This window comes from Myxine glutinosa, chromosome 9 (assembly GCF_964187855.1).
Source record: "Myxine glutinosa chromosome 9, kmMyxGlut1.1, whole genome shotgun sequence".
Classification (NCBI taxonomy): Eukaryota; Metazoa; Chordata; class Myxini; order Myxiniformes; family Myxinidae; genus Myxine; species Myxine glutinosa.
Genome location: NC_136269.1, coordinates 24,547,271 through 24,565,502, shown reverse-complemented (window position 1 = coordinate 24,565,502; position 18,232 = coordinate 24,547,271). Strand labels below are relative to the sequence as shown.

General features: G+C 46.0%; 1 protein-coding gene across 4 annotated transcripts in view; it reads right to left on the bottom strand.

Annotated features, from left to right (window-relative positions):
- SLC37A2 (solute carrier family 37 member 2) overlaps nucleotides 1-17,876 on the bottom strand; it is a 57,137-nt gene extending 39,261 nt beyond the window's left edge. For 2 of the 4 annotated variants that reach the window (XM_068129451.2, XM_068129454.2), the window contains exons 1-6: nucleotides 17,414-17,868; nucleotides 9,462-9,543; nucleotides 9,103-9,226; nucleotides 8,864-8,942; nucleotides 8,555-8,690; nucleotides 6,190-6,266 (exon numbers count right to left, since the gene is read on the bottom strand). In XM_068129451.2, the coding sequence (XP_067985552.2) occupies nucleotides 6,190-6,266; nucleotides 8,555-8,690; nucleotides 8,864-8,942; nucleotides 9,103-9,226; nucleotides 9,462-9,543; nucleotides 17,414-17,469 (554 nt within the window). In that variant the 5' untranslated portion in view covers nucleotides 17,470-17,868. Of the gene's footprint in view, nucleotides 1-6,189; nucleotides 6,267-8,554; nucleotides 8,691-8,863; nucleotides 8,943-9,102; nucleotides 9,227-9,461; nucleotides 9,544-17,413 lie in introns of all 4 variants that reach the window. The other 2 variants (XM_068129452.2, XM_068129453.2) reach the window with 2 other exon arrangements.
- Between the last annotated feature and the right edge of the window lie 356 nt (nucleotides 17,877-18,232).

Here is an 18,232-nt window from a genome sequence, read left to right as displayed (position 1 = left end):
GGTGAAAATTTCGTGTCAATAGGTCCAATAATTAGTCAGGTTCACTATGTTTTTTCGTTCAAATTTTTTGGAGATTAGCAAAACTATACATTTTTGGAATATTCAGAGCATGAGGAATCCAAAAATTAATATTGGCATTTGCGTAGACGCCTTTGCGAAAATGACACTCAGGACAGTGATGAAGATCTGTAAAAGCATATTCCTGAACGGTGTAGACCTAGTAGATCCTGTGTATAGGACTTGTAGTTCAATCCGATACCAACAAGGCTGCTTTCTTGCTTTATAAACCCACGAGCAGAGGTACCCGGCATTGCCGGGCGGGGGAGGGGAGGGGAGGGGAACGGGGGGGAGGGGAGAAGAGTGGGAGGGGGAGGGGGAGAGGAGAGAAGAGGGGGGGATGGGGAGGGTGAGGGATGGGAGGGGGTGGGAGGGGGGAGGGGTGGGAGGAGGGGATGAGGGGAGGAGGGAGAAGAGGGGGGAGGGAAGGGGGGAGGGGAGGGGGAGGGAGAAGAGGGGGGAGGGAAGGGGGGAGGGGAGGGGAGGGAAGGGGAAGGGGGGAGGGGGGAAAGGGGGGAGGGGGAGGGGGAGGGGGAATGGGGGAGGGGGGAAAGGGGGGAGGGGGAGTGGGAGGGGGAATGGGGGAGGGGGAGGGGGCATGGGGGAGGGGGGAAGGGAGGGGGGAGGGGAGAGGGAAGAGGGGGGGATGGGGAGGGTGAGGGATGGGAGGGTGAGGGATGGGAGGGTGAGGGATGGGAGGGTGAGGGATGGGAGGGTGAGGGATGGGAGCAGGGAGGGGTGGGTGGGGGGAGGGGGTGGGGAAGGGGGTGGGGAAGGGGGGAGGGGGTGGGGGAGGGGAGAGGGGGAGGGGAAGGGGAGAGGGGGAGGGGAGGGGAGGGGAGGGGAGTGGAACGGGGGGGGGGGAAGAGGGGGGGAGGGGAGAAGGGTGGGGGAGGGGAGGGGGAAAAGGGAGGGGGAGGGGAGGGGGAAAAGGGAGGGGGAGGGGAGAAGGGGAGGGGGTAGGGTGGAGGGGCTAAGGGAGGGGGAGGGGGGAGGGGAAGGGGAGGAGGGGAAGGGGAGGGGAGGGGGAGGGGGAGGGGGGGGGAAGGGAGGAGGAGGGGGGAGGGGGAAAGGGAGGGGGAGGGGGAAAATGGGGGGGAGAAGGGGAGGGGGGAGGGGGGAGGGGAGAAGGGGAGGGGTAAGGTGGAGGGGAGAAGGGGAGTGGTAGGGTGGAGGGGGTAGGGTGGAGGGGGAAGGGAAGGGGGGACGGAGGGGGGAGGGGGAAGGGGGAGGGAAGGGGATGGCCAGTCAACAATGACGTTGCAGTTCTCATGGTCGGAGAGCAGCACAACAATCGGACATAGTCCTGCATATTCGCAACAGCACGAAGCGGATTTGGAGACTCAACGATCCTGTGACGTCCTCCAGTACCGGCGTTGCCGGGCGGGGGAAGGGAGACCCGTACATTCCCAACCCGTACATTCGCCCTCTCGACTCAAGCTCACTCGGACAAAAGCCTCGCACAAATTACACCGTGCAGGCCCAATGGTCATGTCTATGCCACAAATCACGGGCGCACTGAATTGAAAATATATAGAACGCTCATACTCCGTGAAAAGTGAAGCCGCTGTGTCGCCATCTTGGTCAGCACGACTCGACCAACTCACTTCGCGGATCTCGTTTTGTGCGGCAATAAACTGCTCCAATAGGTTACGGAAGGGTTGTGGAAAGACGTTTCACAGCTGTTTCAAAGACATTTAATTCATATCGCACAAAATCGATACAAAACACGATCGCATAAAAGGTGAAAAAACGTGTGACGTGTGACGGGATGGAACATCACGTGATCGCTCTGAGCGAATCAGTCTGGCGGCGGTAATGGAACATCACGTGATCGCTCTGAGCGAATCAGCGAGCTGCTCTGGAACCGGCTGAGATTAGCGGGTACTTCGCTGAAATGCGCTGAGGTAAATATGAATAAAAAATATGGATCGTCAAATATTTTGAGTTCGGCCATGTTCGTCCCAGGCTCAATGGCCACGTCTATGTGAAATATCAAGCACGTAAGCCTCTCCGTTTAGGAGTCTATCGGTAACATTACACACACACACACACACACACACACACACACACACACACACACACACACACACACACACACACACACACACACACACACACACACACACACACACACACACACACACACACACACACACACACACACACACACACACAGTTTTATATATATATAGATACCTATAACGTCAAAGGACTTGCAATATCATGTAATAGTTATATCACAAATATAAAGACAATGGTTTTCAATTACCTTTGTTTGTTGCTTTTCTATAATCCTGAGCACTATTTTGAGGCCTTTATTGGATTCCTTGACCCAGAAAACATAGGATTAGCAGATTTAATTAAGTTTCTAGGTTGACTAGAAGCCGAGATGGCACAAAATGTGTATTTTATGGTGGCCATTTTGAAACTCCAAAATGGCGGCCATGCAGGTGTCTGCAAATGCCAACATTGATTTTCGGATTCTCCATGCTCTGATGATTCCAAAAATGTATAGGTTTGCTTATCTCCCAAAATTTTGTACGAAATTATATTTGTTAACAAAGTGAACCTGACTGTCTGAACGGTGTAGACACTGGGAGGGTGAGGGATGGGGGGGAGGGGGTGGGAGCGGTTGGGGAAGGGGGGAGGGGGAGAGGGAGGGGGGGGAGGGGGAGGGGGGAGGGGGACACTGTCCTGAGTGTCATTTTCGCAAAGGTGTCTGTGCAAATGAAAACATTAATTTTTGGATTCCTCATACTCTGAATATTCCAAAAATGTATAGTTTTGCTCATCTCCAAAAATTTTGAACGAAATTATATTTGTTAACATAGTGAACCTGACTAAATTGCAAAGAAAAAAAATTCATACTGATTGAATCAAGCTTTGTACTTGCCAAATTATGCCGTCATAATTAAGGCAACCATGACATCATCAGCAACATATTTTATTCCCCAAGGGGAGTGCTTGACATTGAAACTACTCCATGGAAAAAAATTGAAATATGGCTCAGAGATATAGAGGTGCAACGTTTTTCGATTTTTCCAAGATGGCGCCTGTACCACGTGACCAATGACATCATAATTATCATTAGAACAATTCTACAGGAGGAGCCACTCACATTCTGAAAATTTCATGTTCATCAGACTATAAACAGTTGGAGACGAATTTTTTTTTTTCATACTGATCAGATCAAGCGTTGTACTTGTTGAATTATGACGTCATAATGGAGACACCTATGACATCATTAACATATATCTTATTCCCATGGGGTGTACTTGACAATGAGCCACGTTTCAATTTTTCCCATTAAGCAGTTTGGGAGATATGGAGGTGTAACGTTTTTCCAAGATGGCGTCCGTACCACATGACCTATGATGTCATAATTATCAGCAAAAAAATATACAGGCAGAGGCGCTTCGAGAGTAAAATTTCTGTCAATCGGACTAACGGTTGCTGAGAAAAAGAATTTTTAAAATGCAGACACGGCACACGGACGCACACGAATGCTTAACCCCGCTTTTCGCTTAACGAGCACAGGATGATAAATGCTATCTACTATATAAGAGAGATGTTGGTCTGTGTCGCCATTTTTCTCAGAGTTGGCTGAACATATCTTCGTCAAACTTTCAGAGGTTCATCAGTGAGTGCCTGGGTGTGTTTTAAGCAAAAAAAAAAAAAAAAAAAAAAAAAAAAAAACGCTCTATGGTGCCTAACAACAACAACAACATGCATTTTAAAGGCCATTTTCCCTGCTAGAGCGGGGGTTAGCCTTGCGGTCCCCATGACAATCTTCTCCATTTTCCCCTATTTTCTGCATCTCTCCTTGTTAACCCCCTTGCCCGCATTTCTTCTTCCACCATCTTTAGCCAAGTCTTTCTCGGTCTCCCCGTCATCTACTTCCTTCTACATTCATTTCCATCACTCTTCTCAACCAGTCACTTTCATCCTTCCTCAACACATGACCAAACCAGTGGCCTAAGCCTTTTAAAATTAATGACAGTTATATACAAGTACACATTCGCACAAATACGTACAAAACAATCACCAGACATTTGAATACAATTAAATCAAACAATTCCGGAAGTGTACCAAGTTTGTAGTACGGCTTCTTCTTCTTCCTGACCGGCATCACACTTAACTCAGAAACATGATGAACACCACATTCACCCACCAGCATATATATATATATATATATATATATATATATATATATATATATATATATATATATATATATATATATATATATATATATAATATATATAAACTGTATATATATATTTATATATATATATATATACACACACACTTGGCATTTAATATGGAATTTTTTTTTGTGGGGGTGAACTTACTTTTCAAGATGTCTTAGAACCAAAAGTTCATTGGAATTATGTTGAAATTATTCCAGATTTTGTTAATGTGACCTTTAAAAGAAACAAAAACCACATTTGACATTTCGAAGCAAATTAATTGATCCTTGAAAGTGATGTAAACTGATATCGAACTCAATTCACGGACAGTACTGTGTTAAACTTCTGTACATTTTCCAGAAGTACCTCTTTATTTTGCACATTAGCCAAAAAAAATTTCAACAAAAACAAAAGCTAAATTATGACTGGGATTACGGACAGTAAAATTACAGTTCAGTACTTCGTGTAACCCCCACGAGCATTCAGGAGAGCACGTACACGTTAAGGCATGCTGTTCACGAGATTTGCCAAGGTTTGGACAGGAATCGCTTGCCTTGCCATGCAGTGACAATAGTCTGCTGCAATTCACGCACAGAGGTAGGCTGCTGGTCCAAGTTGTCGATTTGACGCGTTAATTCTGCCCACACGTTCTCTATCGGATTCATATCCGGGGACATGGCAGGCCACTCCATATGATCTACACCACGGTCAGCAAGAAAGTGTTGGATCATGCGAGCACGATGAGGCCGTGCATTGTCATCTTGGAAGACAAAGTTTCCTCGAAAGGCTGCACGAGCAAATGGAAGCAATGTTTCTTCCAGAATGACCCTGTACTTGAACTGGTTCAGGTTTCCATTCAGAACAACCAGGTCAGTTTTGCCCCCTGCATGAAAAGCAGCCCAAACGGTCACCCCACCACCTCCAGCTTGGAATCTTGGCACTATACAATCTTCGTTGTGGGCTTCATGCACTTGTCTGCGCACTCGGACGTGGCCATCTTGACGATAGACCAGAAATCTAGACTCGTCACTGAAGGTCACGTGATTCCAGTGTCCTGGCTGCCATTGACGGTGCTCTCTGGCCCACTGCAATCGGCGCTGGCTGTGTTGTCTGGTCAGGCGTGGCTTTCTCAGGGGACGCCTGGCACGATAGCCTGCTTGAACCAGTCGTTGGTTGACTAGCCTTCTGGATACAGGCACATTTGTCAGTTGCTGCCACTCAGCCCGAAGCCGATTAGCTGACTTGGTACAGGCATTGCAGACTAACCGGTGCAGCTGGCGATCATCTCTCCTTGTGGTTCTGCGTGGACGTCCTGGCCCCGGTATTGGAGTAGGGACACCCCTCTGAGCATTTCGTTTCAGGATCTTTGACACCTGACCTTGAGTGATGCCATACGGCCGAGCAATAGCACGCTGTTTCATCATGAAGACATCATGCCAGAATTTCGTAAAGCCACCACTCCATGACAAACAGCATTGTCAAGTTGACGGACCATCTCCAGAGGAAGCGGCAATAACTTTTGTAGACGTGCAGTTGTTTTCCACTAATACAGAACGCAACAACCCTTATATACCCGATTGTGAAGCCAATCGTCAAATGTACCTGTCCTTACATTTTGTCACGCCACCTGTGATATAATCCTGTTATTGACTTCTTTGCTGCGAAAGACAATCAGTGACATGGTTCTTTCAACAAAGACATCACCGAAGGGTAAAGGAAACTCACCAGATTGATATACTGAGTTCAGAAAGTAAACCCAAGTCAAGAAAAAAAAAAAATTCCATATTAAATGCCAAGTCTGTATATATATATATAAACCCCCTTCCTCTCCTGCCACCCCCCCCCCCCCCCCCCCTTCCTCCCCCTTCCCCCCCCGGCAACACCGGGTACTTCTGCTGGTGTTGTATAAATGAAGAATAAATAATGATGACAAACTCACTTTCCTTTACCAAACCAGTTGCCAATGCAAGCAACAACGCTAGGCCATCCAGTTGTCTGTACCAATCCGTTTGCCAGCTGGGAGAAAAAAAGAGAAATTTTTTTTTTTTTGAAGGATTTTAAAAGAGGGGAAGAAGGAACAAGGAGAAAGGAAAGAAGTGTGGTGAGCAAGAAATATAGTGAAGAGTTGGAAAATGAGAGCAAATACAGTACTACTCAAGTGGTAGGTAATCAAGGGTGGCATGTGAATGAAGATATAAAATTTAACACAGGAAAGATGAAAATAATGCCGGTCTGAAAATACCATACTGTATATTATAACAAGCTTACAGTGCATGTTTCCGCGTGTGCTTTCAAACCGGTAATGCTCTCTATAAAGATACTCTCAGATACTATACAATTTATATTGAAGAAGAGAATTACAAAAAGCATGTGAACACAGAGATTGGAGACATTTCCATTAATTATAACAGAAAACACTGGAATAGTAACAGCATTAACTAGAATGGCACTCAGTGGAGCGCATACCCTCCGCCAGGCTCAACAGTTTGTTTTGTATCTCACTGATAGGCCTGATCTGGATATGGACATGAACCAAAATCTAATCGGCTTGTTCTTGTCACCGACCCAACTCATCCACCTCGTTTTGTCACAAGTCGTCCACAACTTTTTTTAATATGTTATTTTTAAAATATCACCTGGTGTTGGCCTAATGGTTAGGGCGGCGGGCCTTGGTATCCTAAAGTCCTGAGTTCAAATCCCGTTGAATTAACGCCAGGTGGGGTTGACTCAGCCTGTCATCCTTCCGAGGTGGCAAAATGAGTACCAGATCACTGGTTATAGAGAGGCATTGCATCAGCGGCAGACGCACCCACAGAAAAACGATGCAACCCGCAGCAGGGTGGCTGTACACAAACCACCCACCACTATAAAATTAAATAATTCTCGTATCGGGATCCGTATTCGGATCTTCACCAAAATCGAATAGATTCGTCCTTGTCGCACAACCAACCTGTCCATCAAGTTTGGTCTAAATCAGTCCACAACGTTTTGAGATACCCTGTTCACAAACAGACAAACAAGAAGGTGTCAGGCTGTAGCCAGACAAGTATGATGAAAATCAAGAGAACCTTGACCTTTCAACATGGTCATTTTGACAATAACTTTCCCATTGTCCATTTGTAGGTCACGTTTTTCCACTCATTTGTGTCAAATTTGACTCCAAATTGTGCAAACACTTTTGGTCGTATCTGTTTCATGCAAATGACGTCACTGTCACCTATGACCTTTGCCATATATAGCCTATGCCTATGAAAATGACCTTTGCCATGTATAGTCAAATTGACAGCCTTACTTTTTTTCCTTCGGAGTCCTCTGGTAAACTTTGAGGAAGAAAGCTGAAAGCATTCGCGAGTTAGCGCACTCACAGACAAACATACAAACAAGCGACACAGACATAAATATGGATTTTTAAAATTCCATTTCCATCATAAACAAATAAATAAACAGACAGGGGGGAAACATAACCACATCCACCTTCGGTGGCTGAGATAATAATGTGAGAGGAGATAAGGGAAGATTGTTTTTCGACAAAACAAAAGCAACAGCTCAAGTTCAGAAAGCAATGACGTTGAAATCTACATTTTGCTTTGCGAGGTCAGTAAAGTTCATATCATAAGCAGTCTACTGAAAGTGTGTAAACACAGTTTTCTTATTACTTCTATATTCTGCTTATCTATATTCTTTATTTTTTATTTTTTTGTATACAGAGTCAAGGCTCGTGTCAGAGCTAACACATTACACACGAGAACAGGCACAGACCAAAAAAACACAATAAATAAAGGGAGCGGGAAACAAGAGGGGGAGAGAAGAAAACATACAAGCACAACAACATTAGTGAACAGGGACGTCGGTAGATCTGTGGAAGAGAGGGCTGGCGGTGGGGGAGGGGGCAGAAGGGGAGGGAAGGGGTTCACAGTATAAAACAAATTGACACTACTAGGAATTTCAGGAAAGAAGTTGGAGATTGAAAGTGGTGGATCTGTGATTAATTAACGGGGGTAGAAAAGATCAAGGTTTTGGATGAGGGAAGATAAGAGATGGTGGTGAACAGCTGTTTTGAAGACCTGGAGGGAAGAGTGGAATTGAAGAAAGTGTGGGAGTTTGTTCCAGAGGTGGGAAAAAAAAAAAAAAAAAAAAAGAATGAAAGAGTGAAGGTGAGCAGAGAGTCTTGATTTTGGCGGTTTCACCAGAAGAGGGTATATATATTCTGCTTCTGCTGTGTGCTGCATGAAATACGTGACATTTATTATTCATTTTGTCACTTTGCTCTGTCCATTTATGGCATGCCACAATATCAAGCTCACCTGCACAAATATGTAAAAACCAAGGGAGTGAATGTTCCAGAAATATCCGAGACCAAAAAGTGCAGTGAAGAAACCACTCGCCAACATCCCTACCGCCAGGTAGCACCGCAAAGGAAGGCGCTCGCCGATCACACCACTTGTGGACATGCGGCAAGGAGGACACGGAAGTACAAGTCAAAGTAAAACACAAAGAAAAGCACATCGATAGAAACAGATCAACAAGATGAGAGATTAAATTGAAGATGGGAACACAGTGAAAAAAGTTTAAAAGGTTCATAAACTAGGCCTATAAGAGTGAAATATAATCACCTGAAATACATTCCGATTGCATACGTTCCAAGGAATGAATAGTCCAATGCGCCAAGAAGTTGTTTGAAGTCTTTACGATCTATATAGCAAAACAAAATGTAGACCAGTGTTTGAATGAGAAGTGATGGTTTCAAAACTTTCTTATTCAATTACAAATCATTTTAACCTTTTCCATTTTTAAGTCATTGCTTTATTTTTTACAACTCCATTTTTTTTTTTTTATCTATGATGTCACTTACTAAATGGTACCCAGTCACACCAAGTATCGTTTTCTCCTTTGCGCCATGGTCCCCCTTTCAACGGGTGCTCGTTATCCGTGAACATCATCTCGTGCACGCCTGAACAATTCCTGTGCAGCTCTGCCTATATAAAATAATGTCAGACAAAAAAAAAGAAGCTCATATGACTGAAGATACCTTCCAACTCAAGAATCACAATGTTGAGAATATAGCCTCTCCATTCTGGATTAGGAGGTCAGAGATGAATGGTGCAAGACAATTTTAATATCGTTTTGTACAACAAGTACATTTGGTTTCAAGAAACACAAGAACACTGCTCAAATTTTTAAGACTTTCATATGAGGAAATATGATCCATACCTTCACAATGCTAATGGGTTTCCGTGACATGTGGAAAGAAGTATAAAGCAAGAACGTGAAGATAAGAGTAAAAGTTCTGTACCTGGTCAAAGAGAAGACATTATGGCAGAAAGTTAACATTTTCTATTATATTCATTCCCTCATATATTTTCCAATAACGGGTATACTAGTCAACAACATACAAAGATATTGTAGGATTTGACAGGATGGGAAGGGTGAAAAGGTAGCTTGCGCCCTCCTTCAGTAGTGGAGGTAAAATGGGCTGTGAGGGACAGACAGACAGACACAGACCTTGAGACTTAGGAGGGCTCCGTTCCACCTTCTGAAACCCGCACATGGAGAAAACAACCAATGACACCACTGCGTGGGCGTACAGGCTAGCTATATAATAAAAGACTGGAACGGACACTTGGTATAGCGCATACGTGTGCCACGCTGAACAGTTTACATTTTGTATCCCAATGATAGGCTGGATCCGGATTCGGACATGAACCAAAATGTAATCAACTTGTTTTTGTCATCTACCCAACTCAATAACTCATCCACCAAGTTTTGTCACAACTCATCCATTATATCACATTTTTGGGAGGGGTTGGGGGAGTGGGGTGAGGAGAGGGAGTGAGAGTGTGAAAGGAGGGGAGGGGAAGGGGAGGAGTGTTTTACCCGTGCAAAGAGTGCTTTAACCTCAGCATTGCCCAGGTAAAAAAGGAAATTGCAATACCCTCTTCAACCACCACCAGGTGGCGGGACACTGTACACATTTACATAGAGAATTTTTTTACCATATTTTTACCTCAGCGCATTTCAGCGAGGAATATTATGCACGGAATCTGACCGGTGGCAGAGCAGCGCGCTGATTCGCTCAGAGCGATCACGTGATGTTCCAACTTTGCCGCCATAATCTCACAGTTATGCGTTCGCACGTAATTCAGTTTTTTCACATTTCAGCGAGGAACATTGCCATTCACACCACATAGGTTTTTTTTCACTTTCATCTGATATTTGTGATTTATTTCAAACAAACTGTATTTCCCATCTACACGGCCATGTATTCCTATTAACGTTATGTAAAGTACATCATTTGTGGATGTGATCAATTGCCAGTAACCATCTATACCCCTCCCCTCCCCTTCCCCCTCCCTTTCCCCCCTCCCTTCCCCCTCCACCCTACCCTCTCCCCTCCCCTCCCCCTCCCCCATGCCCCTCCCTTTCCCCCCTACCCCTTCCTTTCTGCCCTACCCCTTCCCCATCCCCCTCCCCCTCCACTCCTCTCCTCTCCTCTCCCATCCCTCCCCCCCTCTCCTCCCCTCCCCCCCCCTATGTTTATACACGGAATGCCGGGTACTTCGCCCCCCCCCCCTCTTCTCCCCTCCCCCCCCCCCCCATGCCCCTCACCCCTACCCCTCCCCCTCCCGGCAATGCAGGGTACTTCTGCTAATATATATATATATAGTTGCGGTTTTGAGTTTTGTATAATAACGGTTAAATTTTCCCCTCATAGTTAGTCACACAAACAACATGTAGCCTCGCGATAGTTCAGTTATTTCATAGTATGTGTGAGAATAGTCCTTTTCCTGTGTTAGTTTTGCGTTGAGTAGAGTAAGGAGAATAGGTTGTTTTTATACTTCCATTGCCTTATCCCGCCTCCACTGCCTCATGCCTCTTACGCCTCTTTGTGCTGCCTTTGGCTTTTTGGCGCGAATTAACACGAGGCCGGCCTGGAGGGTCGGGTCGGGACCGAATGAGGGCGGCAGAGAAGCTGACGGTAAGCGCGGGCCGCCAATCAGGGCTCACAGGGTGTGGCTGCAGCACTGCGCCACAGGGCGTGGTTGGAAGGTTCGAGAAAGCTCAGGGCGCGGCAGATATAACCGTTGCGCAAAGCCACCAGGAGCAGTAAGTGGAGTCGAGCAGTTGGCATTGAGTGAGGAATTGAAAGAGCACGGTCAGCAGTATAGCTTGAAAGATACGAGATCGGAGAAAGACGCGCATGAACCAAGATACGCGCTCGTATGAAAGTGACGCTTGGTCGAGCTTGAAGCCGAGCCGCTAAAGTGCATTGAGTTACGCGAGTGATAGTGCGCTGGTTGCAAAAACGCGCTGTGGAAGCGCCAGCCGCGCTGAGAGACGCGTACATTCCTTCCCGCCTTCCTGCCTCATCATCTGCCTTTTGTTCGGGAGACGCGCTACGAGGATCCTTCCACCGCGTGCTGGCCATCATCGCGGAACGTGCTGTGACCGAGGAGAGCCGGACGGGGCCATTCCTGGACGACCAAGTCGGCGCGTTTGGCCTGAACATCATCCTGCCTGCAATTTCCCTGTGCGAGTGCGAACGGGCCCGTGTCTGGGTTTTATAATAAGACTGCTTAAGTTCTGCTCTGTGTCTCTGCTTTCTACCAAATTGTACATACGTGTAAATAATAATTAAACCTGTGTTCTTCCTTCCATTCGATTGTTCTTGTGATTTCCATCATTGACTAAGCGTGGTACGAACGGAACCGCTCTAATCGGGGTCCAATATTAATGGTGACTGCACGGACCACGTGGTACGCAATCTGCTCTGTGTACTCAAATTACACGTCGCTCGTGCGAGGCATGGTTCCCCGCTTCCGTGGCGGCGCAGGTATTTAGCTACGAGCGAGACTTGGTCCCGAAACCCTACCTTGCGTTTGCCCGAAAGAGGCATTTCAAGTCTCCGTTACGCCAGGCGCAGAAAGACTAAGGGTCTTCACCCCCCTTGGTAGGGGTAAGAAGGCCGGCGGAAAACCATAACATTATATATAATATATATATATATATATATATATATATATATATATATATATATATATATATATATATATATATATATAGTTGCGGATATGAGGATTGTATTTTTTTTTTGTGTGTTGAATTGTGGTAAATTGCTGTGTAACATTGGTCGATTCTGGCCCCTCCTGCCTCCAGTGTTGTGTAAAGGTTAAAAGGGCGTCCCGGTAGTTAATTCCATAAAGCACACATTGAAGGACACGATAAAACCCTTGTTCAGTAGCTTATATCTTTATTATGTGTTTTAGGGTAAGGCCTTGTCTTCCATTAACATGACACTCCATTGCACCAAGTGAAATAGATAGATTCCCTTCATTCCCATTCCCAAAAACCTCCATTTCCCGTTTCGTCATGGCCAAGCCGCAATTTGCAAATTACATCCCCTCCAAAGCCGCCATTGAACATGTGCTTGGGTCGGGGAAGAAAGGCGTGCCCGCCCATAGTCATCAAGGGCGGAGCCAGAGGGTCGCGCGACCAACCATGGCCGAGGTGAGCACACCGATGGGCGTGTCCTGAAGGCCGGCGGCTTAATCGCCGGAGGCGTTATAAAAGCGCGGGCGCAAGAGTGATAAGGAGGGAGTCGTCAGAGCAAAGCTGCGTAGAGAGGTCCATGACAAGAGAGGTCCATGACAAAGAGAGGTCCATGACAAAGAGAGGTCCATGACAAAGAGAGGTCCATGACAAAGAGAGGTCCATGACAGAGAGGTCCATGACAAAGAGAGGTCCATGACAAAGAGAGGTCCATGACAAAGAGAGGTCCATGACAAAGAGAGGTCCATGACAAAGAGAGGTCCATGACAAAGAGAGGTCCATGACAAGAGTGGCGGTTGCATCCACAGCAGCTTGAGCCACCGAAACTGCAGCCACAGCAGCGTGGGGCCTGGACGGCAGTTTGGAGCAGGGCCGCGAAGGAACGGCGGCTGCCCAACGCGCCGATCGTGCTCCCGGACCCGTTGGACCTCCCTCTCCCCCCAGCCATCCACCTGCCATTCCTATCATCATTCCCCATGTAAGTGTGTTCGTAGTCTGTCTTTTGTCTTGTCCCTGGGAATAAGTTAAGCCTGTTAGATAAGCTAGTATTTTCACTGTGTCTCTAAAAGCTTCTGTAAAATTATTTTCTTATCTTTCCTTCTCCTTGGTTATTTTGACCCTGTAAATAGTAAATAAATTTAGTAGTATTTTCAACCTTTTTTTCGTCTTCTTATTCCTTTTCTTCACATCCGTCGTCTTTGTCTTTTCCCTCATTGAATAGCTGTGGCGCGATACGGCCAACGTTCGGGTGAATCGGGGAAACTGTTAGGTCGCGGGGCCTCCGCTCGGCAAACATAACATCCTTAACCGCGGACCGTAACTATATATATAGTCACGTGAAAAAGTAAGTACACCCCATGTAAAGTTTTGACTTTTTCAACATACAGCTATTTGATCTTCATTTCAACAATATTGACAGATAAAGGTGATACAATATAACAAATATCATAAAACATTTACATTTTGTAGTCTATTGTATAATTTAAATAAACATAAATGCAAATTTCACATGTGGAAAAGGTAAGTACACCCTTGGCTCTAATAGGTGGTATTGCCCCCGTTGGCAGAAACAACCTCAAGTAGGCATTTCTTATAACTGTCCACCAGTCTCTGACATTGACTGGGAGAAATTTTTGCCCACTCCTCCATGCAGAATTATTTCAGCTGTGCAATGATTGAGGGGCTTCTTGCATGCACAACTCGTTTCAAATCCCCCCACATCTCGATGGGATTTAGATCCGGGCTTTAACTTGGCCATTCCAGAACCCTCCATTTCTTTCTTTTCAGCCATTCCTTGGCGGATTTACTGGTATGTTTAGGGTCATTGTCATGTTGCATGGTCCACCTTCGGTTGTGCTTCAACTTCTCGACAGATGGCCTCACATTATCCTCAAGCACCCTCTGGTACAATGAAGAATTCATAGTGGATTCTATGATGGTGAGCTGCCCAGGCCTTGATGCAGCAACGCTGCCAGAAACCATAATATATCCACCACCATGCCTTTCAGTTGGTATCAGGTTCTTGTGGTCAAATGCTGTCTTTGGTTTTCGCCAAACATGTCTTCTGGTACTGTGGCCAAATAGCTCTACCTTTGACTCATCTGTCCAGAGCACATTGTTCCAGAAGTGCTGGTCTTTGCCTAGGTATTCATTGGAAAACTTTAGTCTTGCCCTGATGTTCTTTCTGGACAGCAAAGGTTTCCTCCTGGCACACCTCCCATGTAGATCAAATGCGTGCTGCCTCTTTCTAATGGTAGACTCGTGCACTTTGACATCAACAGTGGCAAGAGCTACCTGTAGATCCCGTGATGACATTCTGGGGTTCTTAGAGACTTCTTTCAGCATCTTGCGGTCTGCTCTCGGGCTAAACTTGGTGGGGCAGCCTGGCCTGAACAAGTTGGCAGTTGTTTGGAATCTTCTTCACTTGTAGATGATCTTCCGGACAGTCGGATGATTGATTTTAAATTGTTTGGAGATCTTTTTAAATCCCTTCCCAAACTCGTAGGCATCTATAACCTTTCTGAAGGCCTCAGAGAGCTCTTTTGATCGAGGCATGGTGACGCCGCACACTTCAACAACAAAGAGCAAACCAAACTAAATATCTGAGGTTTAAATAAGACAGGTTCCTCGAAGATCCTCTCTGATGATGTTCTAATCATTTGCACCTGAGCTGGTGCACCCAATTCTAATTTTAGGTATTTGAAGTAGTGATAAATGTCGGGGTGTACTTACTTTTTCCACATGCGAAATTTGCATTTATGTTTATTTAAATTATACAATGGATGACAAAATGTAAATGTTTCATGATATTTGTTATATTATATCACCTTTATCTATCAATATTGTTGAAATGAAGATCAAATAGCTGTATGTTGAAAGAGTCAAAACTTTACATGGGGTGTACTTACTGTTTGTTTCACATGACTGTATATATTGTTTTGGCACCATCTCTCAGTGGTGAATAATCACTTACAAATTCCATTATCCGGATCCGTATCTTCACCAAAATCTAGCATACGTTTACCTGTATTGACGAGTACCTGTATTGATGAGTGCAATCATAAGCATAACTTTGTAGGAATGTTGCGGTCCAAGAAAAGCATGATCATACACTTATGGATTGTAAAGGAATCTTGTTTAATCAAACTATTGTGTGATTTATCATGAATATTGATCAATAATATTATAAATAAATAAAAAACAGACCAAAGCGTGAGCTTGTTTTTCCTTTTTTCATCCCAGCTCTTTTGGTCGAATGTCATCGTGAGACTGATCAAATATAAACCCATCATTAAATGCCAGTAAATCATCTAAAGATATATCTACACTTTCTTGTTTTCTCCTGTTCATGTTCTGGACCCCGACTCGTGCGTCAGCAGATCAGCAAAAAAAAATTTAAAAAAAATAGGCTGGGGCAACGGACGGGCATGTAAAGACGACCGCACACATGAGCACACACACGCACAAAACACACAAAACTTTCCACATTGGAGCACTTACCCATGGAGAGATTTTTAACAAAGTTACATGATTGGACGGAAAATGCTGCCGGCATGCCAAAAGGTCTGCTTTCTGCAGGCTTGTGTTGTGTTGCAGGGTGTTTCAAGTGTCAGGAATAGGTGGGGCTCGACCGTGATTCGCTCAGCCGAATTACGCAACAAAACAGGAAAGCCAACAATCACAAACAAGTTTAAAATTTTGTTTGTGGGTGATTATGTTATTTGATTCAGGCGATTATGGCGATCATGTTATTATCTGCAAACTGACCGTGTCGATGTAATACGTTCACCTCTGGGCCTCGACGTTCCCCTCTGCTCTGGGCCTCGACGTTCCCCTCTGCTCTGGGCCTCGACGTTCCCCTCTGCTCTGGGCCTCGACGTTCCCCTCTGCTCTGGGCCTCGACGTTCCCCTCTGCTCTGGGCCTCGACGTTCCCCTCTGCTCTGGGCCTCGACGTTCCCCTCTGCTCTGGGCCTCGACGTTCCCCTCTGCTCTGGGCCTCGACGTTCCCCTCTGCTCTGGGCCTCGACGTTCCCCTCTGCTCTGGGCCTCGACGTTCCCCTCTGCTCTGGGCCTCGACGGTCACCTCTGGGCCTCGACGGTCACCTCTGGGCCTCGACGGTCACCTCTGGGCCTCGACGGTCACCTCTGGGCCTCGACGGTCACCTCTGGGCCTCGACGGTCACCTCTGGGCCTCGACGGTCACCTCTGGGCCTCGACGGTCACCTCTGGGCCTCGACGGTCACCTCTGGGCCTCGACGGTCACCTCTGGGCCTCGACGGTCACCTCTGGGCCTCGACGGTCACCTCTGGGCCTCGACGGTCACCTCTGGGCCTCGACGGTCACCTCTGGGCCTCGACGGTCACCTCTGGGCCTCGACGTTCACCTCTGGGCCTCGACGTTCACCTCTGGGCCTCGACGTTCACCTCTGGGCCTCGACGTTCACCTCTGGGCCTCGACGGTCGATTCACGACCACACTATACTCCATCAGATCGGTGCTTTGCAAGCAGAGCGTTCAATCTCAGATGGATATCCTGTCTGCCAGCCTTAATTGGTCGACATTAAACATCCCACGGAATTTTACAAAGGGTAGGTGAGTTATCACTTATCACAGACATCATGAGAATATAAATTACAAATTCCTGCCCAGATCGACTCCAGTCAAACGTCAGGCCTGGCCAGCAGGTTCGTGAAAGCCTTGGGTGAAATACGTTCCCCGGTCCTCCCCACAAAGTGGGAATAATTTGGTCCTTTTTAAGTAGTTATCGTGGTGCAGACACGGGTATCTCGAAACAAAAACCACCATTACCAGCAGTGGTCATAATGATACAATGGGTTGATGCTAATAAATGTACACGTCAAATCAGCACAGAATGCAAGAAAGAAGTTAGACAATCAGAGAGGAAGTCATCACAGCAGATACTGTGTACATAACCGATCAGGAAGCTGCAGATAAAAAGGCAATCGAGCATTTGATTAGGAGACCATGACACATCGGAGATGAAGAGATATACCAGCGATGCGTCAGAGCCTGAGGTAAATACAGTATATGAAATTAAATAAATAACACAGGAGATCCATCAAGTGTGGAGGAGACCAAGTAAAAAAAGGACGTACCACTGGTCTCGAGAAAACATCCTGATGAACCTTATGCCCCATGGTGCCTTGGCCATCGCGATGAAGTAAATATGGTCGATAGGAAGATTAATATGTGGAGATTAAACTGTAAAACATACAACTCTCTGAGTCGTCGACTTAGCGGTTAATGAAGTTTAAAAAAAAAAACAATTAATAAATTAACTTGGGTTGTTCCTCGAACAGCTTGGAGATGGTGACGGTGGCTCCTCGAACAAAGTGCCTTGGACGGGTTTATATCGAATTAGAGACGTTGATAAACCTACACGTCTACACACGAAAACGGACACAGCCTAATTCTGCCTGCACAGAAATCGCCATTACGACGACGGACGACTCTATCGCAAATCGCAATCCATCTCCTCATAATCTGCGACTGATAGAGGCCAACTGCTTCTTCCTTATATCGACCATGCCCGTGATTTCATTGCGCAAGCGCGGGATTGCGTCATTGCGCAGACCGTCGTGTCCATACGGAAGCCTCGCGTGATGACGTCATTACCAACGCACCACCTTCGGCCTACTTGTTCTCGGGAAAGCAAAAAGCCGTTGATATGATTTGCTCTCCAAATATTCTTCCCTTAAAAAACATCCATGCGCGTAACACAAGAGAACTCCGTTATATTAGTTACATCATGTGTTTGACCGTCGCGACTGCCCAGCAAACAGCTCCCAAGGAGACAAAAGGGTGTAAAATGTAGTTTGGTAAATTATTATACGGTATATAGGAAAAACGACTGACTGGCTCGATGTATGGGATAAGAACCAGAAAAAACTGGAGTTTGTTTGGCCTGGTCGTTG